The sequence below is a fragment of the Lissotriton vulgaris genome, chromosome 8, assembly GCF_964263255.1.
Source record: "Lissotriton vulgaris chromosome 8, aLisVul1.2, whole genome shotgun sequence".
Classification (NCBI taxonomy): Eukaryota; Metazoa; Chordata; class Amphibia; order Caudata; family Salamandridae; genus Lissotriton; species Lissotriton vulgaris.
The window spans coordinates 528,111,400-528,135,831 of NC_141696.1; the positions used below are offsets into that span (position 1 = coordinate 528,111,400).

Sequence of the window (24,432 nt, forward strand, 5' to 3'; positions counted from 1 at the left end):
ATGCCAGGACACTGTCAGTTGGGCACACCAAGGCTTGGGGGCGGCGAGTGCAGGGGTGTCTTTAGGCATCAGGTTTTTCTCACTGGATACAGTCGTACTCAGGGGGGGACCCTTCAGGGTGAGGCTACATGCGCCGTGGGTAAGGTCAGAAGAGGTCGTCCAACTCTGGATCCCAGGTCAAGATCACTGGGGTTGGGGGCCACCTGGACTCAGGCAGTGGGCGTCAGATGCAGAGTTGTGCAAGTGTTGCGGATCTGCCTGAATCCGGAGTCCTTGTGTTGGTTGCTTGCTTGACAAATCCGGTGTTCACGATAGACAGAGATTTTGTTGAAGACAGCACAGGAGGTTGCTGGCTGTGGGCCTTACTGGTTTCTTGGAGCAGGGTCACTGGAGGAGAAGACAGGCTGGTAGCGCTGGGGCCAAGTCCGTCGCCGGCGTCTTCTCCACTGCACTCATGGCTCTTTGGTCTCTTTTCTTCGTAGGTCGTCGAATCTGAGGAACAATGGCTACTGTCCCCTAGGCTGGCTGTACGCTTTAGGGGTCCCCTCCCCTTGAGGAGAGGGGCGTACCCATGTTCCCATTGAGCCTAATTCTCCAATTCAAGATGGAGAATTTCTAAGCGAGGGATTCACTTAGCTCCTGGCGATCCTAGGGGTGTGCCATGCTAAAGTGGACATTCCTACTCCGTTTACTAATTTTCCCACCTGTCCTGCTGCCAAAAGTGGGGCTTGACAGGGTGGCAGGCATCTCCACTGCTTAGAGCTGCCCAAATCAGCACATTACAAGGTGAGAGGCTTTGAGGCTCACCACCAAGTGCTGCTCTTCCTGCCAGAGGGAGGTGTGAAGCACCTCCACCGAGAGCAGGCCGTGATTCTGACCTCGAAGAGCACACATGCTCTTGCCCCATGAGGTTAGATACCTGTCTGGTGGTTGGTAGATGGCTGGCAGAGACCAGTCAGTCAATATACTAGAAGTTGGTCGTTTTTCAAGGGGCATCTCAAAAATGACCTCTGAGTGTATTTTATAATACACCCAACACTGGCATGAGTGTGGGTTTATTATGGTGAGAAGTTTGGTTTCAAACTGCCCAGCTTTGAGCACAATGAAAAAACAGGGGATTTTTACCTAAGCCTCTATGGATGAATTCAAACACTGAATGTTCTTTGGATAAACACAACTTTATTTGTTTATCCAGACAATCGATTTTGTCTTTGATTTATGTCAATTTATCTTATCTTTTTATACACAGAAAAAGAAGATTGCCATCAACCTCACATATAGCCATATGTGAAATACATTACAAATATGTGAATATTTACAAAAAGTGAATAAAACACAAACATACGTGAAAACATTTAAATCACAGAGTGTTCATAATTATGACAAAAACATGGACATTGGATTAACCTTCAGATTTGGAAGAGATACATCATTTATCCAATACTTGGGCTCAAGGGTGAACACTTTTTACATATAGCCCCTGGCCAATCAAAATGACCAAATCAGAAAAGCTGAACAGTTCAAATGCATCAATCGTTACAAATTCATAATATGCAATAAATGTCAAAAATAGAAAGCCGACGCGTTTCGAATCCTGTTTGCTGGTTCACAGGATTCTCCTCAGGGCAGTTCAATTCTAGTCCATGGACACTATTTACAAAACAAAAAGGGAAGTTTGTTTTAATTAAAATGCTCCTCAAGCCATTTGTTGTATTAAATAGCATAGCGGGAGGCGGCATACCTTAGGTGGGAATTGTCCACGGTTGCATTTATTTCGTGGAAGAAGATGTTCTATGCTGTGGGCCCGCGCTGCAACAGAGCGAGAGATTGGTTTAACTAGATTGTTGGAGGGGCAGAAATACGTTGCCTAGTTATAAGCAATGGTAACATTGTTACCTTGAAATATCTTAGTCCGGCGGCAGGGCTGCCTTTGTCCGGATTGCGCTTGTCGCGGTCCGAGTTGTTTGTCTGTGGGTTTAAATTTAAATACGGACCAATGAATTGGTGGGTCTAAACCACAAGAGTGTCAAAGTTTTTTGAGCAGGCTACCGGCGGACTTACTTTTCTTGTTCTCCGTTGGCGCTTTAAGTCCACTTCGATTTCCTGCAAATTTATCTGTTCGGTAGAAAGGGGGAGAGGGTCACTGCACTGGCCAAATGTGTGCGTTTACGGCAAGGGAGGTGAACGTGTTACGGAGCCAATGCTTACCGGCGATGTTCGAATTCAGGCGTCTCTCGTTCACACTACCGCACGGCCCGCTCTGGATGTGGGTGTCCGCGGCTGTGCCGCTTTGAGCACAGCCATAATGAAATGGTTCTACAGTAGCAATGGTCTGAAACAATTGTTCAATGTTATCTTGAATATTGCCCCATCTATGAATTTACAGGTATGCACAGAAGAGATGCTGGAGTATTGGACCTTGCGGACCCACCCCATGGTAAGTTCTTGCCCTTGAGACACACCTGCGCTTTATAGTACTTTCATGGTGAGTGGTTTGCTGCCTTCTCATTATCCTCCTTTGATTTGCTGCAGGTGTACTTAGCGAGAATCTGGACACTTCCTAGCGTGTGGATACACCCCTTGGTAACTACTTTCACTTGTGGTATGAATATGCGTCACCATACTTGATGGTGAGTAGTTTGCTACTTTGTTAATGTTCTTTTCTCATTTTACTCAATTTGCAGGTCACCATTGATGAGAAGACATGCAGAAGACTCAGAGTCAGAGCAAAGAGTTTCCAAGCAAAGCTGAAATTCTGGAAGACTCAAACAAAGAGAAGGATTTGATTTGATTTTGATTTGAATTAAATGTATAAAGCGCAGCGAATGCCCGGAGGCATGCAGCTGCTTCCATTGTGAGTATTCATTTCGTTTTCAATCTTTATTTCGATCTACTTAGATCATAAAAGATATACATACAATTTAAAATCAACTTACAATCAATAGCAAATAAAACAGAGATTATAAAAACCTTACAGTAAACATTTTAAGAGAATTGCAGTGCATTCTGATTAGCAATCAACAGTACATTTCATTATTCACAAATCAGTGACTGACTTTATATAACGAGTGCGGGTGTGCCACATCGCTGTTTGGAATTTTGCCACCGCAAACACAATCGGGAGTGATGAATCCGTCTTTAAAATTCTGTATGCTGGAAGATGATGTCTAAAACCTAGGTTTTTTTAAAGTGGGATAGGCCAGTGCCTCCTAGATCTATGTTAAGCTTTACAAAAAAATATAATGTGCAAATCATTTTCCTGAGGATATGTGCATACCGGGCACTGTTCTGTGGGCGAGGGCTGGCCCCAGCGTTTGGTAAAAGCCCTAAGGGGGAGTGTGCCGTATCGCCACTGCAGAAACAATTTCCTGGTCAAAACGGGACTAATGCCATCAAGGACGTGCTCTAGATAGTATGAGTCTTTAAATTTGATGAACAAATTAGTAAGGGACCCCTCCCGCGTGCTCTCTGCTAATGCAAGTAAATTTCGCTCGTAGAAATCACTTGAGAGGAGTTTACGTGGGATCCTACAGCATGCATTTCCCTGGTCTAGCCATAATTCTGGTCTTCCTAAGCTCACACAAGTTTGTTTAATGTATCTCAAACAGGGAATGTGTGTAGCATTTGGTAAAGATAGGATCTCTTGGAGCTCGGTCCTATAATTCATAAGTTCAGGCGTACTCCAAATTCAACGCCAGAAAGTAATTGGTTCCAGTCCCAACTCCTCTGTAATTGGTCTTAGAACCAGATCTAGCCTCATCGGGAGAAGCGGGGTGCTTGAGGGTAGAGCTACCAGCTGCCTAATGAATTTATTTTCAGTGGACAACAGGTTTTGGGCTGGTATGTGACCCCACAATTCCCCCCGTAGGTGACTGCCCCCCTTGCCTGCAATTTATAAATTTGGAGCACAGGACCAAGGGGTTTGTAGGTTGACCTATTTACCATCCTGCAAATGCCACCCGTTAACTGTGCTAATTTCATGTTCGCCTTGGTCCGGTGCGTGTCCCAGGTCATGTTTTGGTTAATATTCACCCCGAGATATTCAATACTAGATACCCTCTTGAGTCTCAGAGTGCCTATAGTGGGATTGGGGCATGTTGAGAAGGGGGGGTTGAGAATCATACATTTAGTTTTAAGGGCATTGATCTCAAGCCCCCGCTCCACGCAAAAAATCGAGAACCCATCCAAGACCCGTTGTATTCCCATAGGGGATTTGGACAGCAGCAGGGTATCGTCCGCAAACATAATGGCGGGCAACCTGCTGCTGTTGAGCCTTGGAGCATCGATGTCACCTATCCTAGTCAAATGGGCGATTATCCCGTTGACAAAGAGGCAGAACAGGGTCGGTGCAAGCACACAACCCTGTCTCCCCCCCCTGTCAACGGGGAATCTTCCAGAAAGTGCCCCGTTCCTACCGCACCTGACACGTGCAAAATTCCCCTGGTGCAATCTTATCAGGATCGAGAGGATATCAGTTGGGATGCCCATCTCCGCCAACACAGTCCATAGTCTAGCAATTGGTACTAAATCGAAGGCGGCTCATAGGTCCACAAATACTGTGTACAAACTGCCACCTTCGATTACCGCTGTCTTCCAAAACAGAAGATTTAAACGAAAGTGAGTATTCAATATCACACAATGAGTCAGTGCTGGGTTTGGGCTGAATAGTAAACAGCACACAAATTACCACTTTTCTAATGAGATTTCAAAACCTAGGAGGAGCAGGGTCCCATATCCATGCTCGTTGCCTCCACAATGCTTCCACACACGTTGGTCCCCAGGCCCACCTTTCGGTAGGACATTCCAGATAGCTTCTCTAGGGTATAAAAGGAGCTAAGCACAAAGTTATTTGCTTGATCCTTGTAGCAGACTGCACACTTTACCTTAAAAACCTCTGTGAAGTGATGCTGCAGTTGTGGTGTTTTCCTGAGCAGATCTCCTTCCAATACATGACAAAAATATAGTTCACTTATTTCTATATAATCGTATTTTCTAAAAGTGCAGATGAATTATAATATGGTTTGGATAACGATTTTAGTGGAAAAAGATGCAGAGCATTGATTGCAAGCTTTCAGATTAGCTGAGGAGTGCAAATATATAGAGTTTAAAACTACATAAGTGTAGGACACTCAACTATCCTGGCTTTAAATGTCTTCAATATTCACTCCTGCATAGAGCATACCTGACACCGTTGAAACATCATATTATTTTCCCTGCCACATCCCCCAATTGCTCTAGATGTCACGTTGACAGTACAAATTTGCTATATATGTTGTGGTTATGTCAGTCGCTGACATCTTATTGGAGGAAACTAAAGGACACTCTTTCGGTACTTATTGGGGTTACCCAATGGGATAATTCTGAACACTGCCTCTTGGGCCTGTATCCTTGGCCTATGAATTTTAAAACCTTGGCATGGTTTGTGAACCCGGCACTTCTTCTGGCCAAATGACAATTTGGGCGATGTTGGAAATCCCCTAGACCACCACTAGTCTTGTGCTGACGAGAGGGAGTTACACACTGGGGCATAGCTGAAAGCTATGCATTACACAGATAGGAATATCAAGGTCTACGCAAACCACCCATAGCCAGTGGTGTAACGAAAATTGAGGGGCCTCCCTGCAAAGTATCTAAACCTTAAATTCAACATAAGGGCAGCACTGGTGTCCAGAAATACCGCAGTCACACACTCTGCCAAAGCAGCCAGCGAGCGACCCGAGCTGCTGAGTGCTACTTCTACAGCAGTGCTCCGGTCTTGTGGCTTGACTCTGAAAAGGAAACGCTATAATGCGTGACTTTTCATTTCAGTGTCGTGATGCAGACCACCACATTAAAATGCATTAGTCTAATGCCTGGTGTGTGGTACTTGGCAGGACTGGTTTACATATGCTAGGTAGGTTGGGTCATAGCCTGCAGTGTGGGTCCGGTCACACAGGCCAAGCCGCCTGGTGGCTCAGCTGCATTCGCTAGTTGCAGCATTTACATCAGCGGCTGCATTCACCTGCATGGCATCACATGACTACAATAATATACATTGTGTCTTTTTGCCAAGATGGGAGACAGGAAGTAGTCACTCGTGAGGCAGGCCATTGCGTGCAAGAGTGGTAGTTATACTTCTTTAGTTTGTGAGCCAATACCCGCATTGCTGCCTGAGGCGCCAGTTAATTGGTGCCTCATCATGCTGTAGTGACTGGACCTGGTCGGTGGCGAAAGGTCGCACAGTCTTCATCGCTGAGAGACTGCACAGGCAGTCCCCATCACAGAGAGCCTGCTGGAGACTTGCCATGGCCGTGGCCCACTCCGGTCTGTATTATTTATTGAAAATATTGTTTAAATGTACAGGTTGACTGCGTCTGTAGCTCTGCTTTACTGGCTGCTCTCGTCAGGCAGGTGCTGTGGCGGGCCAAGCTCTGCCATTTAAATAGCACTGACTATTTAACTTAAAACTTGAAAATATACTTTTTTATACCGCCCTGACCAAGCCTGTATAGCTCACTGCTCTTGATCTCCTCAGGTTTGTAAAGAAATGTTAAATGTTATGCCGGGCTGGTCCTAGATCTTCTGGGCCTCAGCATTGAGGGGAGAATATGAGGCCCCTCTAATTTGCATGTAATATCACAAGAAGTGACATCACATAAAGTGACATCGCAGAACTATTGATCTTATTTGGCATCACTGAAGAGACCTAATGTGGATATCAGTACTCATGGACAAAAAGAGAAATATACAAATGAAATAAGTCCATATATTTTAAAACTGTATTAAATGGATTGGCTCAGGGCTCAACCTAAAAAGACTTAGAACAACCAAGACCACTACTAAATCATACATTGACTTGAAGGTATGCTGCAGATTCAAGGGGTTTTCAAATCATCGCTTTTGATTTGGTGTTAGAACTGTAGGAAGTAGTAGTGGCTAGCTTTAGCGCTGGTGGAGTCCTGTGCTACGATGTTTGTTGGTGCCCCCAAGGAGTCCCTCTGCCACAGATTCCCTCACTACCACCCTTTAACTGTGCCCCTCAAGTCTCCATAACCACATTCTCGCTCAGATGCATTTAATTTGATTTAAAAGGGACACTGATACCAGTGTAGGGTGTCAGAGCACTTTATATCACACACATTACACAGTGACAATCAATCATACGTGTGTGAATCACTGTACAGGAAATGATACATAATGCAAAGGACTACAATGTGTGGGAGTCACATGACAATCATACCTATAGGCAGTATAGTTTAATAGTGATTGGTCTTGAGAAACACAAACGCTGAATTTAGAACGTAATACCATGGTTGGGGGTTCTCTTTAATAACCAGAATTGATTTCTATCTAAAAGAACCCATTTTGCAATATTAGGATAATCAAAGACTGGTGAAAAAACATACCCCCAGATTCATCAAACCCGAATTCTGCGATTTCTAAATTGCGAGAAATACCGAATCGCAATTTAGAAATCGCAGAATGGGATGCATGAAAATTTGCGATTAAAAAAAGCGAATCGCAATCGGCCGCAATTGCCGATTGCGATTTTTCCATTATTGCATAAAAATCGCAGAATCGGCCGATTTCCCTGTTGAAATTGCGATCTCGCAATTACCGAAATCGCTAATTGCGATCTCGCTAATTGCGAGATCTCAAAAACGGGAAGTCCCATTTCGAGCACAGTGATGACATCACAACCAGGAAGCAGGCAGTTCCCACCCTCATTCTGCATACTGCCTCAAGTGGAAGCATCACTGTCCAGACCTCCACTCCAGACCACCTCCAGCTCAAAATCAGGAGACACCCCAGTGCAGAAAATGTCCCAGGAAGCAGCAGGGGTCAGTACCTCAGAATGGAAAAGGAAAATAAAGTGTTCCGAACAAGAACTGGAATTCCTCATAGAGGGAGTGAGCAAAGACCACAACTGTCTCTTTGGGAAGGATTCAAGGAGGGTGCCTGAGGCAGACAAAAGAAAGATATGGATGCGCATCTGCGCCAAAGTTAATTCCGTGGGAGTGACCCAGCGCTCCATAGAAGATTTAAAGAAGAGGTGGTATGACCTCAGAGGGCGTGCCAAGGAGAGGATCGCAGAGAGGCTTGGGGAGCGTGTCACAACAGGAGGAGGAGAGGCCATAGTCCCACCCAACACCCTACTTGAGGATCTCGTGGAAGACACCCTGAACCCCCAGGCATGCGTGGGGGTAACCCAGCTGGACTCCTCCCGACCCACCCAAGATTCACAAGGTAAGTGCCATGCGACTGCGACCCAGTCCCCTGAAAATGGCCATGACCCTAGAGCAACCCATCAGCAACCCCAGCCATGCACCCCATGCACACCAGAATAGCCCTATTGTATTGTGGGACATGTAGTCTGACCACATATTACCTCTAGCCCCATACAGCCAGTCCTGTCCAGTGAGAGTCAACCCTACAGCCAGTCAGGGAATGTTAGCTTGCATGCATGTAGCAACCTTCTATGTGCAAGATACATGTCATTAATTACCGTCCACATTACATCACAGGTGGCGCTGCAGAACCCAGTACTGACAGTGAGGCACTGCAAATAGCTGATGATCCTGAGGACACCGAGGGAGACGTCCATCCATCCCCTCAACCAGGACCATCAGGCCAAGCTGCAGCACCAGCAGTAGTACCCCCACCTGCCCCTGTGTACAGTGCCACCTCAGCGCCAACAGGCGCGCCACAACCGCAGCGTGTGACACACATGCCAGTGGGACTGACAACAACAGCAGCAGCACGTAAACAAACCCGGCGCACTGCCGCTGCGAGAACCCAGTCCAGCGGACTGGTGAGGGAGGCGCGCACCACAACAACACGCGCTGGCAGGGGGTGAATGTGCGGGCACCTGGGCTCTCCATTGAGCGCCGTATGCTCCGCATACATCAGAAACAAGCCCGTCATCTCGCAGCAATTCACCTACAGCTGCCCAAGACCGCTAGCAATGTGGGACAGCTGTCAGACAGGATGGAGAGGATGACCGCTGCAGTGGAGGCCAACACCCAGGCCATATTGACCCAGCGGGACGTCAACTGGTGCCGCCACCGCCAGCTGCTGACCCACCTGTCTGCGTACACGAGGTCAAACTACTTAATAGGGAATGCCACCCCCCAGCTCTCACGACGCTCGTTGGTCATGCAAGTGCAAATGGTCCAGTGCTGCCAGGATGTTGCAAGGGCACGGGAGCAAGTTACCACTGCAGTACAGGGTCTGCAGGCAACTGGCCATGGCCAGGTGGGTGGGGGGGATGACACTAGTGAGGCAAACTCAAGCCACAGCAGCCAATCTGTGCCACTGGTGATAGTACCCCGCCGCAGCACCAGGCCCACTGCTGCCTCACGAGCAAATCCTGAGGAAGAGCTGGAAATAAGACTGGGAGCGTCAGCCCAGAGGCGCCATTGACCATTTCTTAAGTACCATGAAGGGCCATGCTGCTGAGACAAGCATGCCCTCCTACAATACATGGGACCATATGACTCAATATATCTCTCTTGTTACAGTGTGAGAAATTCAAAATTTATTGTGAACAAAACAATAACAAATATTCCGTACCAGTTAATCCGACTCATCTCATTATTTGAATTGTCATGCATGAGTGAAGTGTTGGGTGAGGGGAGTGGGTGCACTAGAAACAGTTAATAGTGATTTGGCTGCGGCGCCTGTGTCCTTCTGCAGGATTCTCCCTGCGTGCATGCCGCACATGTGCAGGTGGCCGGTTGTCCCCTTCCGACTCACTGCCAGAGATCTCTACAGGTATCCTGCGCTTGGTAGCAATGTTGTGGAGTATTGCACACACGGCCACGATGCGGCAACAGACCTCAGGCTCGTATTTGAGGGCCCCACCAGTCTTGTGAAGTATGCGGAATCGGCTCTTCAAAAGGCCAAATGTCCTCTCAATGCAATTTCTTGTGCGTATGTGTGCAGCATTGTAACGCCGTTGCTGTGGTGTTGCAGGGTTGAGGAATGGGGTGAGGAGGTACTCACGGAGACCGTAGGCGCTGTCAGATGAATGTAAGGAGCAGAGGGTGAGTGCCTGTTATGCACAGCTACATGGTCACAGTGTAGATTTTGGTGGCATGTGTACTTACGAAGTAGGTGTCCTTCGCTAAAGTCTCCCCTGGCCAGTCGTGTGTGCATGCCGCTGTGCCGGAATATGAAGGAGTCATGTGTGCTCCCCGGGTATTGTGCCACTATGTCCGTGATGATTGTCTTAGCGTTGCACACCATCTGGATATTCAGGGAGAGGTAGGACTTGCGGTTCCGGTACATGTATTTGATTTGTGCAGGTGGGCAGATGTGGATGTGGGTACAGTCAATGCATCCTATTACATGTGGGAATTGCGCAATGTTGTAAAACTGAAGCTTGGTTTGATTCAAGTCCTGTTGGGTGGTCAGGAATGTGATATAATGGTGTAGCCGGGTCAGCATAGCCTCCAGGAAACTCCTTAGGCAGCGGGACATGGTTCTCTGGGAGATCCCCCCTGCAACAGCGACTATCCCCTGGAAGCTTCCGGAGGCCAGGAGGTGCAGGCTGCACAAGACTTGGACATGGGTGGGCACGGCATTGGTCCTCCTTGTTGGGTGCTGCAGCAGGGGGTCTAGGCCCCGGATCAGCTTAGTGATCATTGCCCTATTCAGGCGGTACTTGGAGTAGATTTGCTCCGCAGTTTGGCCCAGAAGGGTGATCCGCTAGCGGAATATTCGCTCCTGGATCCTGCGTCTGTTCCTTGCTGCAGCCTGGAGCCTTCGCCGTCTGACCACCATGTATAGTCCAGGCATTATGAGAGTCCTCATGCTCCTACTGTGTCTCCTTAAGTTTGTTTGAAGAGGCCCGCACCGCACCTGTGGCTCGTTGTTTTTTTTTAACTTTTTTTTTTCTTAATGGTTACCACCTGGTTTGGGTTCTCCTTAAATTGCGCCTTGCAAAATGCGATTTTCTGTATTTTCGCAATTTGCAAGTTTTCATGAATTGCGTTTGTGATTATTTTGTGAGTTCGCAAAATATTTCGCAGGATCCATGGGTTCTCGCTAAATCCGATGCGCTATAGGGGTTCCTCCAGGACTCTGCGAATTAGTTTGCGAATTCGCAATTATTTTTTAGCGATTTCGCAATTTTTTGCTTTTTCCTTTCATGAATTGCTTTTCATTATATTGCTATCACAATAGCTAATTCGCAGCTATTGCAATCGCAATTTTGCTTGATGAATCTGGCTGATAATGCTTTAATTTATACCTTGCCGTTTGCATGCAGCTCTAAGGTGACAGTTAAAAGCACACTGTTCTATGTTAGGATTTTGACTTGTATACTTCAAGTAACAAAAGAATCTCACTGACAAAATCAGTAACCCACTGACCAATTACATTTTGTGCACTTTGTGATCTGCATAGTACATGTCCTTTGCAGCAGGCACATTAACCCTCTGTGCTACCTTTTCACAAGTCAAAACTTCCACTTGACAAAACTCCATCTCTCTCTTGGAACAACATGAATCACCGGAATTATCATGACATTTTTATTGTTGCCGAAAATTGCAGAAGGTCAGGAAGGAGGCAGCAAGTGCTTTTAAAAACATAATATACTTGCAAACATGAAGCCCCAACCCAAAGTCAGCACTCTGTGCAATCTCATCGGTCGCACCACCCCAGAGCCGGCCCTTCTCAAGGGTCCTGTGACCGCAGTGACAAAGTCCACCCTAGAGCCGGCCCTTCTCAATGGTCCTGTGACCGCAGTGACAAAGTCAATGTTGCTCTAAGGTTTGCTGCTTCGTAGGCCTGCCCGCAAGACTGGAGGTGGATTGCAGTGAACAGGCCTTCAAGATTAACCCACACTTGGCAACCGCAAGGGTCCACCTGCTGGTGCCAAGACATCAGGACTTCTAAAGTCTTGCAGGGCCTTCTAAGGTCTAGCACGGGAATGTGCTACCTCAAGAGAGTGGTCTGGTGAACTGGTCATGAAGGCTGAACCTGGCTCCCCAGTAGCAAATTTGTCAGCTCTGACGATAGTGCCACATCCTACTGAGAGAAACTCGCACTACCTCCAACTGCAACCCAATTGTGCCTCGCTATAAACACCTTGATGCGAGTTCAAATTATACAACAACATCCTGGAAAAAGCAAACACTCAAGGGAATGCAAGATTAAGTAGCACATGTGAAATGCTAGAAGGTACAACATGGTTGCTTTAATGCTTTTGCACTTATTATTCAGTAATCAGTGAGTGCTTTTGCCTGAAAAGTAAAGGACATGGCTACAGGGCCAAGAAGGGACCTGTTTCAATGACCATTACTTATATCCTTACAAAGGATGCAGTATGGTTTAAAAAGACCACATCCGTGAACTCAGAGCTGCAGTACGCATTTTATTTTCCAGTCCACCCATCAACCAGGTATTGCAGTACGTCCAGGAATGGTGCACTTCCCCACCCAGGGAAAACAATGTTGTTCAAAGAAACACAAGAAAACAAAAGTAGCGCTTCACTGGCAAACTCTGTAAAGTGGCGCTAATGTGTTTTGGTTGTGAATAAAATCAATCTGGCCACTTTGCGACCCACTCTTGCTTTATTTAGTTATTTTTTACATTTTTAACCATTGATTTCTCTTCATCCCGAGGCTGCAGTTTGGAATAGAAAAATGTCCAAAAAAGGCATTTCCAGCAAAAGTGTTTTTCTTTTTTGGATACATTTCACCGAGGAACAAATAAACGAAAGGAGAGGAAAGAGGGAGTAATGGCTACAAGGCCCAGGGAAAGGGGCCCCTACACCTGGACCTTGCAGCTTGCTCCAGTGCTTCGAGGCCCAAGGGAAGGGGTCCCCCTCCCCTCGCCCTCGAAGCAGTAATGAGGCCTTTAGCAAAACACTGCCCTACCACTGGCAATCCCACGTACATTTTAAATGCACAGTCACATAAAAAAATCTTTGCTATGGGTGATGCAATGGTTAACAAAAGCCAGTTGATTTGGCTGCTCCCTCCACCCCTCACCCACCTCTCCTTACCTGTGTCCAGCTGGTCTTGGCAACAAAGGGCCCTTCTGTCACCTAGCCACAAAATGCAGAAAGGGCGCCAAAAATGGCTGGTACTTAACAGAGGCGCTGCCTAGCCCCTGATTGTGACGGCTCCATTCTGTTTGTTCCTTCCTCCCGCCCCTGCACCCTCAGGAATGCCACCATGCCCTGACCAGCAAAGTCAAGACATCCGGCATTTGTAATGTGATTGTATGGGGCAGGGGGTCCTGGAGGAGCCGGTGGGCTAACTGTTTCCTTTCACAGTGAAGCGCCCCCCTGTTTTAAGCCAAGCGCTTGGCCCTGGGCAGCTGCCCACACTGCCCATGCCTAGCGCCGGCCCTGATGTTATGTATTAAAACTGAAAACCCAAATGTAAAGTGTATTTATAATGGTTATACATCAGAGGGGGCACAGTGGAAACAGCCACACTGGAGCCAACATGTTCAAGGCCTGGTATGTTTATGTGAGGTGTAGCCTTAGTTCTGTCCCAGGTTTCTGTTGCTTGCACATCTTTCTCACTTCCTGGATCAACTAATTATGCTCAGCTGTGTTTGGAAATGGGCCCCACTTCTACTAGGATGTCACGTATGACGACAGATGTTAGATGCTCTTCGGTCCAAGCGATGTAGTCCCTCAAAAGGTGCATTGACAGAAATGTTTTGGTTGTAGGTGGGTCTGGTGGGTCACACACCTTGGATGGATCAAGAAAAGTGGGGTTATCCTGCACCCTTTACTGCAGTGGACTGAAATTAAGAGGAGGGAGTTAAGATCAAAAAGGTGAGATGAAGGGTACATCTGCAACATCTGGATCAGCTTAAAATACATGAGGCTGAAAAGTAGGCTGTCTCAATATGCAAATAAAAACCTTCTATCCTCCTCAACGTTGCATAAATCCAGTGGGTCAAAGACCGCTAGAGAGAAGGCAAAGAAAACATTTGATTAGGTCTTATCATACGCAGAGATTTACCTCTTAGAAGTCAAGGGCAAACTGCACCAGTACGCTTACGTTTTAACAATTTGAAAAACAGCTTTTATTGGGTCCATGGCATTGGCTCATTTAATCAAACATCACTTTGAAACTAAGAGGAGTAATTCCTTATTTTGTAAAGAAGATACTATCCCAAGCACTGAGGATCCCAAAGGTAGACCGATGAATATAAAGATTACTGTTGCACATGTGGATACATGAAGGGACACAACTCTTTCACCTGAAGTAACTTCAATGGGGCTTGCAAACTTCAGTTTGCCTAGTGAGTCCAGTACAGTTCAGAGGGAATTAAGCAAAAGGGGTAACTCATAAATTCAGCCTACTCATATCACGTCTCCTGAGTGCACTGGAGGTGACAAGTCCACATCAGTGTAGGAAGACCAAGAGCAAGCTCCAAACCTAAAGATCCAATCCTATGTTGTTTTGCAAGTGGGCGCCAATGAATCAGAAAGGAAATCTGAGAACGAGGAAATAATGTTACACGAAAATATCCCAGATGGGGTACCCTGATATGTAGTTACACCTGTAGCTACATCTGTAGTCTTGTCTTACACCAGAAATCCAGGCAAAATTAGAGAATTAGTGCCGGGTCATCTCCTAGAGGTATCTACCCTAGAGATGGAATATGCAGGATCCTTGCGGAAATCGTTCAGACAACTAAGACTAGGGGTAGCAGCAATACTTTGAAGTGCTTTCCCACATCCGATATCTCTCTAGCAGATATTAGGGAGACTATCTTCAACTCACATAGAATTGTAGACAAGCACCAAGCCACATTTTTATTCCACCAAATAAAAATAGACTTTCAATTAAAGAATCTACATGATATGCTACACCAACAAGACTTTAAGATTTCTTTCCTGCAGGAGGCTTTGGTGAAAAATTCTCAGACGTTAAAAGAGGTGAGGCAGAAAACAAGCAAGAAGTCTGTTGACATTGCAAGACTGGATGCTGGGAATGAGGGTTCTAGAAATGGGTCTGGAACGCCTGGAAAACCATTCCTGAAAATATAACTTAAGGCTAATAGGTATTCTTTGGACTGCAAAGATTGACGAGGAGTTGAAGAGGACTGCCATCTTAATTCTTACTTCAGTTTCTCGGAATTTATATATAGACTATTCCAAAGACATTGGAGGAGCCCACAGAGAGCCTGTCGCAGCAAGAAAATGTCAACTGGATAGACCAAGGAAAATTCTAGAAAAAATTTAAATACTGGTCAATCTACATATTTCCAAAAGGAATTATCAGAGACGATGGGAATTAAAAGAACTATAATGAGACTTTTAGAAGCAAAGGACGTACAACTTCCTTGAAACACCCCTCAAGCTTAAAGGTTCATAGAAGGTGCAGACAGATTACTTGCCAAACTATGAAATATGAATTATGCAAGATAGGGAAATAGCAGAGATGACGGGAAGTACATATGAGTAGATTCAACTTGTGTCCTAGTTAGCATTGAACTAAGTTAGTTTTTGGCTAGGTTACAGAAGCTTTTCCCCAAGGGTGAGATTTTGAGTGTTGCATCAAGGATAATTTAGCAGTATGGGAAGGAATGGGAAGGGAACTATTAGGGATTGTTAAGCTCAGGGAAATGGGTAGGATTCACATTAAGGGGGATTTGAAAGGATAACTCAGAGGGTAGACAATGGAGCACTATAGATAATTGTGGGTTGGTTTGCTGTGTGGTGGTCAGCCCAGAATGCAACATAATAACCCCAGTACAACGCAACAGCACAATCATAAAATGCAGCACAAAAATACAATAACACAAAAAACTAAATAACACATCACCTCCACAACAAAATGCTAGTCAACTAATAAGCACAAACATTAATGTCACACATTTCCATCAACAGAGAACAGCTTTCATAATACGGTGGTGAAAGGTATTGGCAACAAGCACTACCTTACTTACAACCAGGTAAAAATGTTTTGGGATCCAGCCATGTCTTAAATTAGCACTTTCAGTGCTCACTTTATGTGGTATGGTCCCAAGGTTACTCAAAGTTTCACCTGCTCAGTTACGTATAACACCCAGACATATCATAGCTTGAAAAGTTACTCACCTTTCCAGACCTGCAGTACTCAGCAGCAAACTTTGTGGCCTCCCTCACACACAAAATGTCCATACCATCAACCTAAGAAAAAGAAGAAAGCAATAAAACTACACTATGAGCTCCTAGTAAAAAAAATAAATTGACCAGGGCGGCAACATTAGGAACAAGGAATTTATACAGCAGTAACGTTTAAAAGGCGTATACATTTATTTGTCCATAAGTTCTTTGTTTTATCAATGAGGCCTGCTCAGAGATCAGACATGTGCTCTCTCTAAAATGGTGCAATTTTACTTTTCAAGTGCAGCCATTGCACACAAATCTTTTCTGATTGTGTGTCTTACTATAGGATTGATGCTAAATGTGTACAAAATTGATAAAGATTTATGTGTAAAATACCAATCCTCTGTTCGGTAGAAATTGGACCAATCTGAGGCAGTTGAAGATTATCACACAGTTGTCACACATGTCCTATATGCTGGGCCTTTTTATATAGGCCTATTTCACTGATTGAACATTGGTGGCAGTTGATTAGGCATATCAAATGTTTTTGTGCGGCCTGCATAAAAACATTCATGTGCAGCCCCACATTACACGAACGCCTGCTTCGAAGCTAAAAAAATATATTTCAGCAGAGAAAGAAAATACACCTCAGCACCAGCATCTGGCACCCTCCAATGGTGTAGGTATGTTAGTTGTGTCATCATTAAACAGAGAAGGCCTCCTGCAAAAAAGACTTTGTTTTCCACATGTGTGAATTATTTGATTTGCTTTCCAGAGGTCAGCATCTTATTTTTAATGTTAATTTTTGTTTCAGCTCTCTCTTCAACTATTCCCTCATCTTCAACAGATACTCAATTTGTTTTACCAGCCCAAGGCATCACCTTATGGTATTAAAAGTACTCTCATTCACTGGGATTCCAAGTGGCATGCTTCATCATAGAGTCCTCGTCCAGAAACCTAGTGAAACTGGCCGGGTTCAACCTTGGTAGCCAAGGGAGCTCTTTGGTTATTGGGTAAGTTCCTAGATGTAAAATAGTCTAGGGTGTCCTGAGGGTTAATTTTATTTTCAAAGGGCACTCTGTTTGAGTTAAATACAGGCAGGGATGAACTGAGGAAATTAGTATCCTCTGTATCTCTAGGTCAGCATGTTTCAGCAATCATATCAATGCCTCACCGGGCGAGTTGGCTTTCATCAGGAATTTAGAAGGATCCTGTTAGCATCCTATTTGTGTGCATTCAATTGTGAAACTTCCATTTGGCATCTTCATGCATGCCATACATATGAACCCATTTGGTCTCTATGCTTGCATTTCTTTAGTAGCATCCTCACTGCACACTTTTATAAGTGCTATGCCTCTGAAATGATCCCACATTTGACTTCCCTGTTTAATGCCATAGCGCTGGATGCCAAGGTGTCAGCCTCGATGGCCAGGGCTGTCATCTCTGTTATCCCAAAACCGGGGAAGCACCTTCAACTATGTGCAACTTATCAACCTATAGCCCTTCCTAACCTAGATGCAAAGCTTTGCTCTTCGATCTCGGCTGCCAGACTTGAGGACCTGATGCCCACTCTAATCCACCCAGACCAGTCTGGTTTTATGAAGGTGCGGCAAACACATGACAATATTCGCTGCACTATCCACCTTATAGAAAAAGTCTCTAATATTAAAATCCCTGCTATTCTGGTGGGGCTCGATGCCGAAAAGGCTTTCGATAGGGTGGACTGGTCCTTTCTTTTTCTCACTATGCAGAGATTCGGCTTTGGAGAAGGGTTTCTCAATAGGGTCCGGGCCAACTACCATCTCCCGCAATCGAGAGACCTAGTTAATGGTCACCAGTCTCTCCCCTTGGACCTTAGTAGAGGCACGTGTCAGGGCTGCCCGCTCTCCCACCTTCTATTTGCCTTCAGCATCGAACCTCTTGCCACGTGTTTTTGAGACAATGAGGCATACCCTTCGGAGGCACGGATCAAAAAGCCTCCTTCTTTGCGGAAGATGTCCTACTGACGCTACTGAAACCGTCCACTTTCCTCAGAGCGGTGCAGGAGGATCTACGCAACTTCGAGCGGGTCTCTGGTTTGAAAGTGAATCTCTCCAAATCTTCCATACTTAACCTCACACTCTCGAATGCAGCTGCGGCGAATCTGTGAGGCCAAACTGCACTTCAATGGGCCAAACACTCTCTGCTCTATCTCGGAGTGCCCCTCACTTCTAAAATCGGTGACCTCTATAAGGCGAACTTCCCCCCACTGGAATCACAGCTTAATCAGGATTTTAAGAGATGGAAGCCGTTATATATCTCCTGGTTTGGTGCGAATCAATGCTGTTAAGATGGTGGTGCTGCTGATGCTTTTGTATCTCTTCCAGGCGCTCCCCATCGCACTGGAGCGTGATTTCTTGCCGTGCTTACGATCTACGATCAAGTTCATCTCGCAGGGAGGGAGGGCATGCCTTCCCTTTCACGTTATGCGACTTCCCAGACAAAACTGGGGTGTTGCCCTCCCCAACTTCCAACTATACTATCAGGCAACTCAACTGAGGGTAGTGCTGGAGTGGTCGGTGAGAGAACTGGAAAAACATTGGCTCCATATGGATTGGGCGATTGTGGGGCGAACCATCGATGATGTCCTATGGAAACCAAAATCGTACAGGGCCACCTGCACTACTCTCACGATATGGGACCAGGTCATGAAGCGGGAGGGCTGGACCACTTTCCCCTCTCCTCATTGGAGTGATCCATTTTAATCCAGCTCTTCTACAGGCAATGAATAAGGGACCCTTTGATAGCTGGCGGGAGGGCAGCTGTCTGAAACTGTCAGATTTATTCCAGAATGTCAAAGTTTGGATATCTGACACCTGCAAAATAGATTTCCAGGTTTCACACCAAGGATCACTATCATTACCTGCAGCTCAAGCAATGGGTCACCCTCCCTCACATTAGGGCTGCTGCTACCAGAGAACTCACGGCCATGGAGCGGTTGGTTCTCAAGGCAGAAAACATGAAGGGGGCGATCTCTTCCCTATATGCCTTACTCCTCACCACTCTACAAGCACGCTATATGTCCCCCTGGGAGGAGGTGCTGGGTCGGGTGGTCTCCGACGACGAATGGAAACATTTATGGGGGCAACATTACTAAACATAACCACTTGGTGGCTCTACGGGAAGCGCATTACAAGACATTCCTGGACTGGTACCTTTACCCCACCAAACTCAAACAAATCTTTCCTAACACCTCAGATCTCTGCTGGCAGGCTGCGGGTTGCAGGGGGAGTTTCGGCACATCTGGTGGAATTGCCTGGGTATATGGCCTTTTTGGGAAGAAATCTTCTCTCTTATTAAGGACATCCTGGGATACCCCTTCCCGACTTCTGTGGAGGGGTACTACTTGGCCTTAGGGATCCTACTCTGGAGCGCCAAACAAAGTCCGATAAATCTATCTTGTGGGCATGTTTGGGGGCGGCAAAATGTACAATAGCATTTGCTTGGAAAATGAAGGCTGTGTTGGAGATTTCGCTATGGCATGCACAGCTGTGAAGAATTCACTCTATGGAGGCCTGGCGGACATCTTCCTAAACGACTTTAAGTCCTTTGACACTAAGGGAGGCCCATTGGTGTCTTACCTTTCCGGAGTCCGACCCTTGGCAGTTTGCCCCCCCCTCCTGAAGATCCATGCACTTATTCCAGTTCTAATTCTCCTGTCACAAACTGACTACAGCGCTCGCTAACCCCCGCACAGTTTAGGCTCCGTTACTGCAGCCACACATACTCGATCCACCCGTGTGCCTTACTTTACTCATGTATGGTTTTCACCACCACCAGGATTGGGGAGTGGGAGGGCTGGGGTGAGGTGGGATTCCCTGCTTTTGTTTATTTTTATAGGTTTTTTTGTTGCTTATATGGTTCTTTTCTGGGGCTGTTTGCCCGACACAAAATGGTTCTCAGCAATTATGATCACAGGGGGACTGTAGCAGACCTAGTGCCATGTGCAACTGAACTTCCATTAGCTGACGGGTTCAACTTTGGGATCTGTGTGCCCTACTGTACTCTATATGTGTTCTTACTTATGTTACTGAATAAAAAGCTTTTTGACAAAAAAAAAGAAAAAGAGACAGATTATGCAGCCTATTTACCTAGGCTACACTGACACTGGCCAGGTTCTTCACCGTGAAGAGAAAAAAGGGTCCAGAATAAGCACATTTCAGATTATTTTAGTGTCCATCAGTATAAATATCTCTCACAAACCCTTTTTTATGGTACACATGAAAGGATTAGGGCAGAGTAGCCTCATAGGCTGCCGTTATATGTCTAAAAAAAGAACACTATGCCTTTAAGGAACCAGGCACCACCAGTATCCCATCATGCATAGCAGGAGGCAGTTACTTCAGTTCTTTTTGGAAGCTTCTGATAATAGATATGTAATAAAGGAATTCCTCTGTCTAATCCGCCGTTGAGGAGGGAGGGTCGCTTATGACTATAATGGAAATACCCTGCGAGAGAAAAGAAGTTACAGGTAAGAAACTATTCCTTTTTCTTGCAGGAGATTTACATGTATAGTCATGAGCGCTGAATAGAATAGCAAGCCCATCCTAAAAAAATGCGGCAAACCAGACAGAGGATAATGTAAAGAACCTAAGAAAAGAGATTTCTGGGTGAAGCCTGCCCTACTTGAGCATCTGCTCTAGCATCAAAATCTAGTCAGCAATGCTTTGTAAATGTGTGTACTGATTTCCAGGTAGCTGCTTTACAGATCTCTAGAATGGGAATATTGTGCAATAAGGCCATAGTGGCTGCCTTCCCTCTAGTGGAATGAGCCTTAGGTTTGGCTGAGAGACTTTTGTTAGCTTTCTGAAAGCATAATAAAATGCAAGAGACTATCCATCTCTAAATTGACTTTTTAGAAGTAGCTAGCCCTGTACGAATTGGACCATAGTTGACAAACAATTGTTGTTACTGGTGAATGCTCTTAGTTTTATCTAGATAAAACCCAAGAACTCTCTTTGCATCCAGGGAATGAAGGGATCTTTCAGCTGGATTAGAGGGACTCTGGAAGAATGTTGGAAGAGATATTATTTGATTGACATGAAAGTCCAATACCGCTTTTGGAGGAACTTAGGGTGAGTTCTCATAACTACCTTGTTCGAATGGAAGACAGTTTAAGGTTCATGAGAACAAAGAGCTTGGATTTCACTAACCCTGCGAGTTGAAGTGATCGCTACAAGAAAGCCGTTTTCCAAGACACATATTGAAGAGATGCCTTGTGTATGGGTTTGAAAGGTTCCTGCATCAGGCATGACAGTACTATATTAAGCTCCCATGGAGGAGAAAGGCATTTGATGCAAAGAAATACCTTTTTTAAACCCTCTAAAAAATCTTTAATTACAGGGTTTCTAAAAAAAAAGGAGCTTTGTGAGGGACATTTTCTGTAGGCATTCAAGGCTGCCAGGTGAACTTTTATTGAGGAAATGTGTAAACCAGGTTTTGCTAAATTGAGTTAGTATCGAAGAATAACATTTTCCTGGCAAGTGGTAGGGTCTTTGTTCTTGGATGAGCATCCGAAGGATGGATAAGCGTCTCTCCTCTGAAGCAAACTCTTTTGCCTTTAACGTGTCGATGGAGGCTCCGCGATAGTGCAAGGTCTGTACTGGGGTACAGATGGACTTGTCGTGATTGATTTGAAGTCCCAGCCTCAGTAAGAGATCGTGAGTCCATTTGCAATGAATTTGTACTTCTTGAGCCAAGGATGCCTTGATGAGCCAATCATTTAGATATGGATAGACGAATGCTCTGTGTCTCCGTAGATGGGCAGTGACCACTGCCATGCATTTGGAGAATGTTCTGGGTGCTGATTCCAGACCAAATGGGAGGACCCGATACTGGTAGTGGTCCTGTCCCACTATGAACCTCAAGAATTTGCAATACTTTCTTGCAATTGGAATGTGAAAGTACGCGTCTTGCAGGTCGATTGAGCAGAGCCAATCCCCTTGACGTAGTTGAGGATAAATTTGGTGTAGTGCCAGCATGCTGAACCTTTCTCGCTGAAACCACTTGTTGGCTGTCTTGAGTTCTAGAATGGGTCTGAATTAATTTCTGTCCATTTTTTTACAATAAAGTATCTGGAATAAATGCCTGTTCCTTGCTACTGTTTGGGAGCTGGAAGAGGGAAGAAATTCAAAGAACTACAGAAATCGACTTTTAACTCTTCTTGCGACTGTTTTTCCGACGCATCTTCACGGTGCAAGAAGAATTTCCGCGCATTGCCGTGCCGCTCAGAAAGCCATTGCAGTGCCTGTCGTTCCTGCGAATTGACACACCGAGGGATCACAGCTGAAAAGGACCGACGCATCCCAACGCCGCCACATCGATCGCTGATTTCCATGCATCATCACTGTGCAGCAATTTCTCCCTTTGCATCACCTGCCGGCCGGAACTGGCACGAAGAATCGACGATTCACTCCCCATACAGACCGGAATCGACGCAACCCTTCCTCTGCATGCAGCGGGACTGGAGCATCACCTCCTCAGAGTCTCAGGAGTGTCGCATCTCTTTGTTTTCCGATGCTGCGGCTGTTTAGCTTGGTGAACTTTGAGGCAACTATAGTAACTTTGGTGAAAAGTCACGCATCTATAGTTTTCTATGGTACAAGTCCTTGAAACCTTTTGAAAGTCATATTTTTAACTGTGTATGTTGGATTTTTGTCATCTTGGTCTTGTTTAGTTTAGATAAAGATATTTTATTTTACTAAACTGGTGTGGTGTCCTTTTGTGGTGTTTTCACTGTGTTACTGTGAGTGTTGGTACAAATACTTGCACATTGCCTTTGGGATAAGCCTGTCTGCTTGTGCCAAGCTACCAAGGTGGGGGGAGGTGGGGTTATCTAAAGTGTGTATTCCCCTTACCCTGACTAGAAGCAAGGGTCCCTATTTGGACAAAGGTACCTACCTCTGCCAACTAGAGACCCCCATTTCTAACATTGGTGGTCAGAGGTAAGGATTTGAACTTGTATTTGTACTTGACCCACAGTGATTGGTGTACATCACTAAGTTTAGTGCAGACCACTATGCAACCACATACTGTGTTCTGTTTTTATTCTATTTTTGAGTAACCCTTAAACCAGCAAGTAATGTTGGAGAACTGGAGTTTGATATTGAAATGTTAAGTAGTTACAAAGTGGGTAACCTCCAGCAGTTCTGCAGGAACTTTGGATGTCCCATGAAGACCCCCAGGAAGGAGGAGCTACAGAAGGCCTTGAGTGCCTGGTGTGGGCCAGAGAGGCTAGGAGGGGGGCAGAGGATTCAGAGGTGGATGAGGATGCACAAGGAGTTGGCTTTAGATCACAGAATCTGCCTATGGGGAGAGCAGCCTCTAGGGCTGACAGCAATCATTCCTCTATCAGTTTTCCCCAGAGGAACTGGAGGAGATCCAGAGGGTCAGGGAGCCTGATCTGGAGGTTATGAGGCTCCAAACCAAGGCAGAGGGGAGCGGGAGAGCTTATGCCCTCGAAGAAAATAAATTGATCTTGGCATATGAGCTGAAAATTAGAGAGCTCAATGAAGGGTTTGCGAGGCTTGAGGCCCTGAGTGTCTCAACCAAGCAAAAAGAGATGTGTGTAGCTCAGGAAGTGAGCTTGACTGGGTTGGAGGTGGAGTCCAGCTCAGATGGTGGCAGCAAAAATGTGTTATCTAATGCTGAGAGAGAAGTACACATACCCAGAGATGTGGCATCTGACTTGAGGGAGGGGGTTAACATACACCAGGAGGATCAGGTTTGCGAGGTAGCTCCAGTGGTGTGCAGTGTCCCTGAAGTGGATTGGGGAACTGACACAGGGGATCATATTCCTAGAGGTGGGAGGGACACTCTACTGATTCTAGATGAGAGGTGCAGGGAGAGGGGTTCCCCCATGGTAAAAGCATTGGTTTGTGAGTGTGGGTTGAATGACAGAGACAGTCAGACACTGTCTTGCAAATCTCAGGAGAGTGGTGTGGGGCACTTGTGTGAGGCACTAGATGGTGGGACAAAGGGTAGCTTGGTTAACAACTGTGGTGGGCTGTGTGATTCAATTGTTGGAGAGCATATTTTAAGTCCCTGTTTTCCAGAGCTATGCCAACACCCAGTGGAGGGTGAGTTCTCTGATTCCAGGAAGCTTGCACTGGAGGCAGACCTTTTGGTGTAGTCCAGAGGGTCTGATGAGGTGTTTGGGAGTAATCCTGAAGGAGATGGCTCAGGTTTTCCTCAACCAGGTAAGGTAGGGGAGGTTTGTGGTAGCCCAGATAGGTCCCAGTGTAGTGGGAAGGGTCCACCTGATATTTTGGGACCCTCCCTCAGGAAATGGCCTCCCGGTACAGACTAGGCCCCACTCCTGGTGTTCCCTTATGGAACTAACCAGGCCC

At 45.9% G+C, this 24,432-nt stretch overlaps 1 protein-coding gene across 1 annotated transcript in view; it reads right to left on the minus strand.

The window, feature by feature from the left end:
- The window catches only part of LOC147697254 (pyruvate dehydrogenase E1 component subunit alpha, somatic form, mitochondrial-like), a 369,725-nt gene that overhangs the window by 85,161 nt on the left and 260,132 nt on the right, over positions 1 to 24,432 (minus strand). Inside the window, exon 5 of the mRNA XM_086933319.1 lies at positions 16,055 to 16,126. Coding sequence (XP_086789445.1) covers positions 16,055 to 16,126 — 72 coding nt within the window. The remainder of the gene's footprint in view (positions 1 to 16,054; positions 16,127 to 24,432) is intronic.